This window comes from Vipera ursinii, assembly GCF_947247035.1.
Source record: "Vipera ursinii genome assembly, chromosome: 2".
NCBI classification, from domain to species: Eukaryota; Metazoa; Chordata; class Lepidosauria; order Squamata; family Viperidae; genus Vipera; species Vipera ursinii.
Genome location: NC_139513.1, coordinates 64,342,761 through 64,357,042, shown reverse-complemented (window position 1 = coordinate 64,357,042; position 14,282 = coordinate 64,342,761). Strand labels below are relative to the sequence as shown.

The 14,282-nt window shown below is 37.8% G+C and overlaps 1 protein-coding gene across 2 annotated transcripts in view; it reads left to right on the top strand.

Moving 5' to 3' along the window:
* Window positions 1-14,282, top strand: part of IARS1 (isoleucyl-tRNA synthetase 1) — an 81,269-nt gene that overhangs the window by 28,998 nt on the left and 37,989 nt on the right. For both annotated transcript variants that reach the window (XR_014491353.1, XM_083353873.1), the window contains exons 14-19: window positions 5,425-5,551; window positions 7,211-7,284; window positions 8,948-9,142; window positions 11,003-11,089; window positions 12,176-12,259; window positions 13,091-13,238. Coding sequence is in view for 1 of the 2 variants with exons in the window: in XM_083353873.1 (XP_083209999.1) it covers window positions 5,425-5,551; window positions 7,211-7,284; window positions 8,948-9,142; window positions 11,003-11,089; window positions 12,176-12,259; window positions 13,091-13,238 (715 nt within the window). In the remaining variant the exon portion in view is untranslated. The remainder of the gene's footprint in view (window positions 1-5,424; window positions 5,552-7,210; window positions 7,285-8,947; window positions 9,143-11,002; window positions 11,090-12,175; window positions 12,260-13,090; window positions 13,239-14,282) is intronic.

Sequence of the window (14,282 nt, the reverse complement as noted above, 5' to 3'; positions counted from 1 at the left end):
AATTTGTTTTTTATATATTGATTTCCCCCCCTATATTATATTTAGAAATTTGCTAACTAATATCAAGATTCTAATTAACTATTAACTAGAAGAAACAAAGTGCAACTAGTCTGTAATCTTAAGTTAAATAGAACTGTCAAAGAGAAAGAACCAAAAAGGATTTCTTTAAAATGGTGAGTTTAAGCAATCCGAATAAACAAATTGGAATATATAAAATGACAAATGATATACAAATGCTTTACATAAATAGTGCTTATTTTATAAATGGCACATCTCTGAAGTTATGTTTCCTTATCCATAAGAGCAATTGTGCCTACGATTCTAAAATTTTAAGGAAGACATTGATGGAGCGAGGCAACAAACAGATAAATTTGGGTTAAGCCCATACAAAGAGAGAGACTTATGAAACAACTTAAGACAGGCATCTATCTTCTAAGTCACAAAAAGATAAAAGAGAAAGAAAAGGTTATTCAGACTTGCAAGGTTCCATTACTATAGCCATTCTAATAAGAATAATTTTAGGTCTCTGCAGCATCTTGTTTCTTGAGCTTGTCTACCTTGAAGGACTGAGCTATTCTGTTCTGGGCCCAGTGCTCTTCAATATCTTCATTAACGATTTGGATGAGGGGATAGATGGGGAACTCATCAAATTTGCAGATGAAACCAAGCTGGCAGGAATAGACAGCTGGACAGACTTGAACACTGGGTGCTATCTAACAAAATGAAATTCAATGGTGAAAAAAGTAAGGTTCTACATTTAGGCAGGAAAAATCAAATGCACAGGTATAGTATAGGTGGTACCTTGCTCAATAGTAGTAACTGTGAGAGGGATCTCAGAGTCCTAGTGGACAATCACTTCAATATGAGCCAGCAGTGTGCTGCAGCTGCCAAAGAAGCCAACACAGTGCTAGGCTACATTAACAGAGGGATAGAATCAAGATCAAGTGAAGTACTAATACCACTTTACAATGCTTTGGTAAGGCCACACCTGGAATACTGCATCCAGTTTTGGTCACCACGATGTAAAAAAGATGTTGAGACTCTAGAAAGGGTACAGAGAAGAGCAACAAAGATGATTGGGGGACTGGAGGCTAAAACATATATCTCAGGGGCTGCCACAAAGAAGAGGGAGTCAAGCTATTCTCCAAAGCACCTGAAAGCAGGACAAGAAGCAACGGATGGAAACTAGTCAAGGAGAGAAGCAACCTAGAACTAAGGAGAAACTTCCTGACAGTTAGAACAATTAACCAGTGGAACAACCTGCCTCCAGAGGTGGTGAATGCTCCAACACTGGAGGTATTTAAGAAGAGACTGGACAGCCATTTGCCTGAAATGGTATAGGGTTTCCTGCCTGAGCAGGGGGTTGGACTAGATGACCTCCAAGGTCCCTTCCAAATTATTATTATTATTCCCAGCGTAGTGCCCATGGGCTCTGAAATATCTCAATAGTATGGCTGCCCACTCATTTTTAAAAGTTTCTTGTAATTTTTTTTTCTTAAAATGAAGCTACCATTCTCCAGAGCAAAGTGTCACCTCCAGTATTTTTCTCTCCAAAAATGCTTTTGAGCTAATAGTTATTCTTAGGGGGGAAAAAAGACAACTGGTGGCAGTGCACTCCTTTACTTGAGATTGCGTCTTTCTTCCCAGAAAAGAGAAGCTAAGCGTAAGTTGAAGCAGCCAAAGGGCTTGGGGGAAAAACAAAGACAAAAAGGGACAGGCACTTTCCTCATCAGTTGACTTACTGATTAATTGGGTGTTTTTCCATTGCATCTGCTGTCCATTAGAATCATTTTGTGAAAGGGCAAACTTCTCCAATAGCATCTGTTTTGGAGAGTTGTTATAAAATGTTCTCAGCTTCCCAGATGTGCCATTATCTGAGAAAGGTTAGAGTTCTGTAATGTGATTAATTTAAGCAGGGCTTCCTGTATTTTTTTTTTTGCCAACATGCCTCCTTTGAATGCAGTTTAAATGTATGTACCTCCAATAAAAATCCAAAGACCAAAATGAACACAAACCAGGAAAACAATGCAATGAAACTTTTGGAAAAGTGGATTTATTGTAACAAGGTACAGCTGAAATGTTCTTCACACCTTGGATTCTGTTGGCACCTCCCTAAGGTCCAAAATAAATTGTAAGTGATGAGTTGGCTAATAGGGACCCCACCAACTGAGTGCAGATTGAACTGGACAGATTTTATGGTCTGATTATACTGTTCCAAAAGGACATCTTGTAAGCAAGCCGTAACAAGACTGTAAAACTAGATGGCAGTATGCAATAATTACTTTTCCAAAGTATCTCCTGGTGGGATATAAAACCAGAAGTGCTCATACATTCTTTATATATGTCCCCACAGGGCTAAGAAACTTGCAAAATTTGTGCAGTAAATATGTCCTTTTTTAAAACTGCTTTCTTGTTTGGTTGGCTAACTATTGTAAAAAGTAAAGTATACAGTAACCATAATTATTTGGTAAGGTAATTTTTTTGTTTATTGTATTCTGTGTAAATGAGACTCCTATTTCATTATACAAAGTCTGAGTCTAAAGGCAATCTGCTTGTGAGTGACAACTACAATCGGGTCTTCAATCCATTGAATCAATGAAGCCATACATTTATCTTTCCAATGCTACAATGTCAGATTTTTATCCATAGTAAGGGTACAGCAAATAAATTTACACTGTCTGGTTGTCAAATTCAATATACTAGGTGTATAATTTTTAAAAAAATGATTCCTGGCAGGTTTACAAGTGGGCCAGACCTTGAGATTTCCCAAGAGTTCTTGTGAGTTTACGATCCTTCTGGGATTTCATGTTGAGGGCTCAGGAGCTTCTTGTTTTAAAATCCAAATGGTATTTGGAAAAAGGGAGAAAAGATAAGAGAGAGCTGAATGGTTGTCACTGTCTGTCTTGTATGCAGGGATTCTCTTGTTCATTATTATAAGGGTTTGCCTGTCCATTTCTCCTATTTGCATGCCTTCTGAAACCTTTTTTGCCCATATGTAATATAAGAGGTTGCTCAGGGTTGAACTAGTGCAGGGGTGTCAAACTGCCGGCCTGCGGGCTGGATGCGTCACGACGAAACCGCCCCCCCATTGCCGGCAATGGGGAAAGAGCTCTGATATGTCATGCAGCATCACTTGACGTCCCAAGTTTGACATGTCTGAACTAGTGGGTTCATGGTGTTTTCTGGGCTTTGTTGTTTTCCTGCAGGTATTTCATTATCAGGCAAGGTTACACTTTGTATCAGAAGAGTTTGGTCTCATGCTTGTTGCTTCTGACATTGTTTGATCTAGCCCTTAAAGTCAAGGTAACATTCCTGGGTATGGTGAGAGAGAGACGAAAGACCTGGGAAATATATATTCAGTGAGTTAGTAGGTGGCTAAGTTCATGCAGCTTGTTAAACCAGGTTAACAAAATACAGTGGCTACATTCATGTAATGGCTGTGCCATGTTATTACAATTAATTGCCATGATATGATGGCCAGGTTCATACCGTGCAATTATACCATGCTGCACTGCAAACTACACAGCCTCATTTCAGTTTAGTACGTAGTGGATGAAGGAGATGGAAAGAATCAAATTATTCATGTGATTTCATTACATCTGAGAATAACTGATAGAAGTTACTCTAATAATTGTATAAACCAGGGTTTATAGATAAGAATACCACGTGTGAAATGCAGGCTGTAGGATTCATAGATGATACCCAGCTGTACTTTTTCTCATTAAACCTAGCTGTGGCAGTGGATATATGTGTCAGTAATTTGAAATTGGTAATAGACTAGATCAGCCCATACAATTGATAATCAACTTCTATTGAACGATCTAGCCCAGTTGATTTTTTAAAAAGCTCTGTTAAGATAGAATAGATCCATGTTCTAAGAGAGCCCTTTGGGATGGGTGAGACAAGTTGCATTTTGAAAATGCTATAGAAACTTCAGCTGGCTGAAGATGAGTCTGGAAAAATAATTAGCTGGGAAAGGCTGTAATAATCATGTCATGGTGTGGATTTGCATTGGTTTTTTGATGCTGGTGGGACTTTGTATCCAGGAATGTTTTCGTGTATTAAATCCCCTTTTGGGTGTCAAACTGCCGGCCCGTGGGCCAGATGTGTCATCCGGAAGCTGCGCCCACCCCATTGCCGGCAATGGCAAAATTCTCCCGATACGTTGCATGACGTCACGTGACGTCATGAGTTTGACATGTCTGCCCTACATGGTTGCTGGGAGTTGAAAACAGCTTGATAATACATAATCAATTGATCAGAGAACAGCAGTCTATTCTTTATAGTGCCTTACAGGGAATTTCTGTTATATTTTATATTTTATGTTGCAGCTGTTCAAGAATTTTCTGTTATATTTTATATTTTATGTTGCAGCTGTTCAAGAATTTTCTCTGAGCAGGGTATATAAGTGCTATATATTTTGCTTAATAATTTTGTGTTGTACTCGATGCTTGATTTAAAAAGTAAGGATGTTCAAACTCTGAAAAAATATAAGCCATGTTGTGATATAATATATAATTTTGCTTATATCGTTTCCTTTCTGAATTTCTGCTTAGCCAATTTAATTGGAATATTTTTATATACTCAAAAAGGAAGATGCCACCCATCCATATCTTGAAGTAGAAAACTTTTGTATGAAACAGCAAGGTTGCAAAGTTCATTTTTCACATTAGCGGTGTGCTCAATTACTCTTTTATCTTAATACAGTATTCCATTTGTGATTTTAAACATTCTCCTAAGGTCAACATTAAGAGTGCAACTGTAATAAGTTCATGCTCTAAAATCTTTGAAGACAATTACATTCTCTTAGGGCATGAATATGGTCAGAAACATGAATTTTTAAATTGTTTGAATCATCTAATACAATTATATGCATGCAGATAGTCATGCACACAACTACCAACAGGATTTTAATATTTAATATACGTACAGCTCTTAACCTAAATTCTATAGAAAAATCAAGAAAATGTGCAGCATTTTAAACTCTTATTTTATAAAATGAAATGTGGAATGAATTGCTGTTTTGAGTGATTCTTGTCCAAGAAAACTAAATATATTCATATAATATTCATTGGAAAATGGGGTTTTTTAAGAGATAAAAATAAACATTCAGGCATGCATTAAGAAACTTGCATAGGGCCACCGAGTAGGTTACAGAACAAGACCACGCTTACCAATGAAAAAATGAGATGTACAAGAACAACAAATAGAGCACTGGGATAATGCTCCTTAGGGACTAGAATCAAGGTTGGTAGAAATGTAAGTCTTAATGGCTGAGGATGTTGGGATGAGATTTCATTAGGAGTAGGAGAGAAGATTTCTCCTGACAGTTAACTATGGTTTAAATGAGCAGAAAATGTCAACCAACCCGATTGAGAATGTACACATAACCATGCATAAATAAGAATTTTTTAATATGGTTAGGGTTCCTGACTTCGTGAGAGAGAAGCGGTTTGGCAACTGGTTGAGAGATGCACGGGATTGGGCTATTTCACGAAATCGTTATTGGGGAACACCTATTCCTTTGTGGGTCAGTGATGATTTTGAAGAGGTATGTAAAAAAGGCTATACAAGACTAAACTTTATTATGATCTTTAGGTTATCCTTATGAACTAAATAATATATTTTATTTATTTTATATATTTTATGTAAACATAAATATACTTTATATTTCTTGCTCATGTTCAGACATGAGATTCCTGTTGATTTGCATTAGTATAAATTGTTTGGACTTGAAGGATCCATTTTATAAAGATAGGCAACCCAACTGTAAGTGGCTTTTTGGGCCTTTAATTTCTGAGTTTTGCCTGAGAAGAGGCTCATTTGCAACAGACGAAGCAGCCATCGGAGACTTTTGCTAATATCTTAGCCAGCCTTTGTCAATGCAGACTATCAGTACAGGTAGTCCTCGAGTCCTTGCGCCTAAAATTACTGTTGCTAAGCAAGACATTTGTTAAGTGAATTTTGCCCCATTTTATGACCTTATTTGCCACAGTTGTTAAGTGAATCACGGCAGTTGATAAGCTAGTAGCATGATTGTTAAGCGAATCTAGCTTCACCATTGACTTTGCTTGTCAGAGAGTTGCAAAAGGTGATCACATGACACTGGGACACTGCAACTGTCAAAAATATGAATTTTGTTCACATGAGTGTGGGCAGGGCTTTTCAACCTTTTCACCCATTGTACCACTTTTAGGATATGGCAACATCCAAGTACCACCAGTTGCCTAGCAAGTTGTCAAAACCTTGATGACCCCCCCAAAAAGGAAAAAAGTGATGAAGTACAGGTAATCCTCGACTTACAACAGTTCGCTTAGTGACTGTTCGAAGTTACAATGGCACTGAAAAAAAGTGCCCCCTACAGCCTAGCAAGACACCTGCCTGCCTGCCCGGCGGCGCTCTTCCTCCTGTCCGAGGTTTTCATTGTTGTGAGCATTTCTGTTGAGGATTGGAAGCGGGGGTGGGGTGGGGTGGGGTGTTTGATTATTATACCCCCCGTCTGCTGGGTGGTTGCAGCAGGTTTTGGTCACTTCACATGACCCTGGGACACTGTGACCAGCATAAATATGAATCAGTTGCCAAGCATCTGAATGTAAATCACAAAACCCTGGAGATGCTGCAACATTCCAGCTGATCGGTGCTTCTTCTGGGCTCAGCAGAAATGCCAGGATCAGTGCCAAGCTCAAGCTGGAGCCTGGCGCTGATCTTGGCGCTTCCGCTGAGCCCTGAGAGCCCTGCAGCTCCAGCCATCTCTCGCTCAGGCTTGTGCGGTGCTGCCACCGGTTCAGCTCATTCCCCTCCCCCGCTACCACTTTTCTAGGATGGCCACATACCACCTGCCAGGTGCCAATGTACCACAGGTGGTACCTGTATCACTGGTTGTAAAGCCCTGAGTGTGGGGATGCTGCAGTAGTTGTAAGTGTGAAAACCAGTCATAAGTCACTTTCTTCAGTGGTGTTGTAACTTTGAACAGTCACTAAATGAACTGTTGCAAGTCTAGGATTACCTGTATAATTCTCTTTAAAAGGATGCAGTATTGGATTTTTGAAAAATGATGTTTTCAGATATAAAATTAAGCACACATTTAAAACATACTGGTTAAACTGATGGCATCAGTTCCTATTTTGCAATCACTGCTTTTACTTTAAATTTAGAGAACTTTTTACTTTTTAAAAAATGAATAAATATCCAATATATTGAATGTTGACAGGTGGTTTGTATTGGGTCTGTAGCAGAACTGGAAGAACTATCAGGAGTGAAAATCACTGATCTCCACAGAGAAAGGTTAGTGATTATTGTAGAAGCAAGTAACGATTCATCAAGTTTATCACTTGTCCATTTTGAATCATTATTTTTTAAAAAACCCCATAATCTTCATTACGGAACATATATGGGCCATCATGTATGAATCACCCTTGGTGTGTCCTTTTATCAGTTTGGATGTACTGGTGGACAAAGTGTTTGAAGTGTTTGAAAATAATCTTTCTCATGCTCTTGTTCAGTACAAATGAATAAGAATTTATAGGGAGATGGGCAAGATTAAAAACTTTCCCCTTTCCTCCAGAAGTTACGTTTGCACTGCTTCCTTCTTGCTAATTATAGTCTTACTATAATTGTTGGAATTGCTGCTGTCACTATAGAAGAAAAGTTATTATTGGTATCAGTGGAGGAGAGTGGAAGGTTTGGACTTCTCTTTCCATAGTTTTTCCATAAATTGGTATTGTAGAAGGAAGAAGCACCTTTTGTCTACTCCCATGGTAATTTGATAATAACGGATGGAGAAAAGTAAGATTATAGATTCCAATGGTAACTGTATGCCTCTACCTGTCCTTTGTCTTATGTGGTCCTTATTACCAACCATTCAGAGGGGACAATATGGCCTTTCTCCCAAAAACGGTTGCCTGCTTCTGTTTTAGATCGGCCAAGTCAATATTGGCTGGCATATAGTAATTAGCTGCTGCAGTAGCGGATTCCTTCACTGGGCAGTGGATGAGTCTGTAAACACCTTCCAAACTCTTGCACTCTACGATTAATTAATTGCCAGTCTACAACACTTGGCGTTAAGTCTGCTTCTACCTTCAAATAAATTCAAACGAGCAGAGCGCGAGAAATGCTTAGAATTGCACCTCAAAAATGAACCTTTCAATCTGTGGCTATTTTTCTGGCAAAACCTGTATAATAATATCCTGATATTGGACCACTCATAATTTTTATTGGATGACAGATTGATTCTGGGCCTGAGTTGAACTGCGTAAGATTGCACCGGGGAGAAGTTCTCATGTAATATAAAAAGAGGTGATTCAGTGAGAAATATTGTTTATTTCTAGTAAGAATGAGTTAACAACGGTAACTTTCAGTGATCGTTCCTGTTCAAGCCTCACAAACAGGAATGAATTGGTGTGATGCAGCAAAAGTCATATTAAGAAAAAGTCTAAGGGTTGAAATCTGGGGATAACTTTATAGCTCAGAAAGTCAAAAGGAATTAGGGACTTGAAGCTAGTACAATACAGCTCAGGAAAGAGAGAATTTTTTTCTGACAAAGAGCAAACCTAAAAGGAGCCATCCCGTTTCAAGAAGCCCTGGCATTGATTGATTAAGGAAGTTGATGCTTTTTCCTCTTACGGAGTCCCACAAACTCTGCTGCTCAGCTCTTTTCAAGTGCTGCCTTGCATTAGGGCTGACTTTAGGGATTGTCATGCCATTTATTTATTTATTAAAATTAACACACATTCAGTGAATTGATTCACAGCTATTTTCCTTGAAAGCAAACATCAACAGTATGAATAATACAATATCTGTGTTAATTGAAACAATAAAACCATAGAAACCAGTAGTATCTATACAGTAGAGAAAAATATTATGAGAAAGTTCTAGTGAGGGCTACATTACTACTTTTGAAATAAATATACTCTATCAGTTACTAGATTATTATTACTTTTTTCTTTAGTGTTGATCACATAACTATTCCTTCATGCTGTGGCAAAGGTGTCTTACATCGTGTTTCAGAAGTGTTTGACTGCTGGTTTGAAAGTGGAAGTATGCCTTATGCCCAAGTCCATTATCCATTTGAGAATAAGAGAGAATTTGAAGATGCTTTTCCTGCTGATTTCATAGCTGAAGGCATTGACCAAACCAGAGGATGGTAACAGTTTTATTATTTATTCCACACAAGACTTTATAAGTGTAGTAGAGAATTCTTATCTTAAAATAGCACTGCTTAGATCCTGAATCTAAGACAACATTTTCAAAAGGAAGTATAAATAAATAAATAAATAATAATATAAATAATAATAATATCAAAACATCTGTGGTGTAAACACCAATTGCGTTGACAAAATCACCAGTCAATTGCAAAAAGCAGTTTTGTAGCTTAACATATTATTATTATTATTATTATTATTATTATTATTATTATTATTATTATTATTATTATTATTATTATTATTATTATTATTATTAACCTTGGAGGTATCTAGTCCAACCCCCTGCTCAGGCAGGAAATACCAGGAAATACCCCATGCCAGTGGTGGCAAACCTTTTAGAGACCGAGTGCCCAAACTGCAACCAAAAACCCACTTATGTATTGTCGGGTGCCGGGCGGGTGTGGCCCATTGGGTGGGTGTGGCTCATTGGGTGGGCGTGGCTGCAGTGGTAACGGCAGACTGGGACTAAACAGTTCAATCAATTCCAACTTTGCGAGATCTTTCCCCCCCCCCCGCTAGAAGTTGAAATTCATTGATTGAACCTTTTTTTGTTTTGTTTTGCACATGGCAGCAGAGGCCTAAAGCGAAAAGGTTTTATAAAACCCAGCTGAAGACCTAGAACTGGGGCGATGCTGCACATGCCCACAGAAAGGGCTCTGCATGCCACCTGTGGCACGTGTGCCATAGGTTCGCCACCACGGCCCTATACCATTTCACTTGCAACAATATATTTAACACCATCACACAACATCTATCTTTCCCAGGCCCTTGTGAAAACTAAGTAAAAATGAATAAAAATGTCAAATCCAGTTGTCAAATCTGTTTGAGACATCTGATTAAAATAAAATGCATACAATGAATTGGTTTGACATCTGGCTTTATCAGCCTTGCCTCATGTAAAGATTACTATAAGAAAAATCTTTCTCCTTCCAACAGAAACAGGAAAAGAGAAGAAAAGGAAATAATGTGATGGGTTGGATAGAAAAAAGGAGAAAATAAAATTGAAGATGCGGGTAGGGGAAGTGATAAGAGGACAAGTATTGAAAATAAAAAGAGAAACCTTATCTAGATATAACAGAGGTTAAATTTAACTAGGCAAGCCACAAGAATTAATTTCACCCCTCTCAATTTGGCTGGCTACAGGGGCACCATTGTTCAGACCATTTGCGTTTCCCACTAATTTGTTTCTTTAAAAAAAGTATCTTTTTTCTGAGCCAAACTAAACAGCCTGCATCAGTCATGGTAATATGGTGGCTAGGGATTGTTTTTTTAATTTATTTTTAATTTATAGGCTGCCTGACTCCCAATAATTCTGGGAAGTTTAAAAGTATAAAATACAAAAAAGAATTATGAATGGCCCCCAAAACAACATATAACTAAAGAAATCCAATAGGCTGAACTTCACTTTGCCCCAGAGCTAGAAGAATATGGTAGTTACAGTTTTATTATCTTCCTGCCTAGCATTTGGATGAAGCCATCTGGATCTCTGGGTGAATATTATTCCAGATGGCAGACAAGCTTCCCGGCTCACATAAGATGGGTAGAATACAATAATTTAAATATATAAATATATCAATATTATTTATAGTGAACATATACAAATGTTTCATACATGTATATTGGAAGCCAGTAATTGGAAAATAATAGTTCAAGTTCATATTTTGGGCAATGAAGAGTTAGATTAATCTTAATATCTCCATGCTTTCAAATGTACTATAAGTTTATAAGTTTACAAAAATGGAAGTATATTATTTGTCAGAAACTGGCCTAGAGTCAACTCGTATCATTTCCCCCCCCAGGTTTTACACTTTGCTGGTGTTATCGTCAGCGCTCTTTGGAAAGCCTCCTTTCAAAAATGTAATTGTAAATGGCCTAGTTCTTGCCAGGCAAGTATAATAATATTTTGTTACTTATTAAATTTCTGCTGCCTATGTTGAAAGTTTTTCTCTGGGTAATCCCTGGGGTCATTATTATTATTTGTTAAATTTGTTTCTGCCCATCTTGCTGCAAGGCGATTCTGAGCGGCTTAGAACATCAAGCTAAAACCATATGTACACATACAAATGTATAAAATCCAATAAAATTGTAATGAAAATACAAATTATAACTAAAACTAAAAGATGGACGCGATGGCTCAGTGGGTTAGGACGCTGAGCTTGTTGATCAGATGGTCGGCACTTTGGCGGGTCGAATCCCGAGTGCCGCGTAACAGTGAGCGCCTGTTACTCGTCCCAGCTTCTGCCAACCAAGCAGTTTGAAAGCACGTAAAAATGCAAGTAGGAAAATAGGGACCACTACGGCGGGAAGGTAAGGTAACAGTGTTCTGTGCGCCTTTGGCGTCTAGTCATGCCGGCCACATGACCACGGAGACGTCCTCGGACAAGTGCTGGCTCTTCGGCTTTGAAACGGAGATGAGCACCGGCCCCTAGAGTTGGAAACGACTAGCACACATGTGTGGGGGAACCTTTACCTTTACCTTTTAAAAGATGGGGAGGAAAGGAGCAGAATTTAAGGAGGGTGAGGGGGAGCTGCTATTAGTTGATCAGCCATTTCCAGCGTGGTACAGCCCCCCCCTTGGGGCCTCAAGCGGATTAGCAGAGCCAGGTCTTCAGGCTCTTGCAAAAGGTCAGGAGGGTGGGAGTCATAAGCTATGTATTCACTGGGCTCCTCAGACTAAAGTAACACTTCCTTCAGAAAGGATTCAAGTTCAACTATAATTTCAGAAGGGGAAAATAAACTGAAAAAAATGGTAATGAGACTTAACCACAAGTCTGAATTATTAAATATGGATTGCCAAAGTAATGGTTGTTTTTTTCCATCTGTATTTTGCAGCACATTATCAACGTTTTAAAATAGAGATGCTTCTTGTCTTTTGCCAAATGTTGAACAGATTTCTCATGGGTGGTTGAATTTATGTGAAAACTGCTAAAAAGGTGTGTTTTGTTTCATTTTCTATGTTTAATCCCTTCTAGTGATGGGCAAAAGATGAGCAAACGAAAGAAGAATTACCCAGATCCAACAAAAATTGTAAACTCTTATGGAGCTGATGCACTGAGGTATGAATGTGCTGGTCTTCTCTTCTTGTCCTCATTAATTTCTGTGAGTCTCTGATGCCCTCAGGATGTATTGGGCTAGCATGGCTATCAGCCACGTTGGCTGGTAATAATTCTTTATATTTAAAAATATAAGTTTATAGTAGTAGAAAATTAGAAAAAAATGCACAAAATTATTTTGAGGATTGTAGATTGCATTTTGTTGATGCACCAAGATGAATCAGTTGACTGAACCCAGGATAGCTGGGTCAGCTCTGTCAAGTGAACATAACTAATAAGTTTATCTTCTGAATCAGTGATATGCCTTGGTATCTTAGCTATTAAAAATATTTTGAATCTTACCTAAAATTTATCTTCATGGTAATCTTCCGTAATTATGTTAGCTGGAAATTCTGGGAGTGTGTCTGGAAAAAATCAAGTTGGGGAAAGCTTTGCCTGAAAGCATGAAAAAATACTTGAAAAGAGTGAAACGAATGAAAGTGAGTTGAGAACAAAGTCTTTTCAAATGTATTTCTAAAGTTGCATTCAGCAGATAAGATAGGATTGCAATTAATAAAATATCAGTCTATTAGGCTGCTCTATAAATGCTGATAATTTTTTATGTAGCTAGGTTTTGTGAGGAAGGCTTGCAATTAGATTAACGCCAGTGATTCAGGCTGCTGTTTTAATAGGGAACATTGTATGTTAACAAAGTTGCTAAGCAACATCAACCTATCTTTCCCGGGTATGAGTTAAAGAATTGTCAGAACGTTAAAGTACAGATGTTTAAAGTGGCTGCTGAACATAAGATAGCAGGAAAAAAACAACCCTCTATATTTCTGTTTGCTTCTATAGGTTGTATCTTATCAATTCTCCAGTGGTAAGAGCAGAAAATCTAAGGTTCAAGGAGGAAGGTGTAAGAGATGTGCTGAAAGATGTCTTCCTCCCCTGGTATAACGCATATCGCTTTCTGATTCAGAATGTTGTCATTCTGCAACTCAAGGTATAAAACTGTCAAATATTGCCATCGAATGCACGTTGGGGGATGTTTATGGCATTATTAAACGGAATTTTAAAATACTATCTGCTTTCTATTTTTAATGGTTTCTATTATTGTTGTTGTTATGATGATGATATGATAATGTTGATGATGTTTATACTCCCCTTGGCTCCCAGAGACTTTGGGCAGTTTTCTTCACTTGTTTTCATCAAACCACACTCAATATGCATCAGCACAGTTGTAAAATTAAATAGAAATGTAGTTTATCTTTGCTCTTGTCACAATGATTAGAATATCAGACATGGTATATGGAGATCTACATTTAGATCCACCCAGTTGTAAAACCAACACTATATACTTGGGTCTGGGACTATTGCTTTTAATAGTCTGTTCTGTTTTAAATATATAATGTCAGATGCTAAGGATGACTTCCTAATAATGGTAACTGTGGGGATCTCTGTTGGGGTATAGCAGACTAGTTCAATTTTTCAAATCTAATTTAAAAGGTTAATGAGAAGTTAACAGAGCAAAGCACCAGTCCCCAATGCCACTTTTATGTCTAAGAAGAACTCTGGGCCAGGAACATAAATAACAATCATGGCTAGTTAGAAGATGAAAAACCAGTAAAGAATTGTAGAATCACTGAGGATCCCAAAAGGTCACCTAATCCAATACTTTCCTCATTGAATTGTGGTAGGAAGAAACACATGTTAGAGTGTATCTATGCATCTGATGAAGTGGGATGCAGTTCATGAAAACTTATTTGTTAGCTGGAAATAACTAAAATATGTTAGTTGAAATAGGTGTTACCAGACCTGGTTTTATTAGTGTGTGCAAGAATCCACAAAACTCAACCTGACATGTGGCCATCCAGTCTCCAGCTTAGAGCCTCCAGAAGTGAGAGTTAAAATGTCTTCTAATATTCTATAATGCTATTTTATTTCTTTTAATTTTAATCTGATGGTGAATAGAATAGAATAGAATAGAACAGAATAGAATAGAATAGAATAGAATAGAATAGAATAACAGAGTTGGAAGGGATGTTGG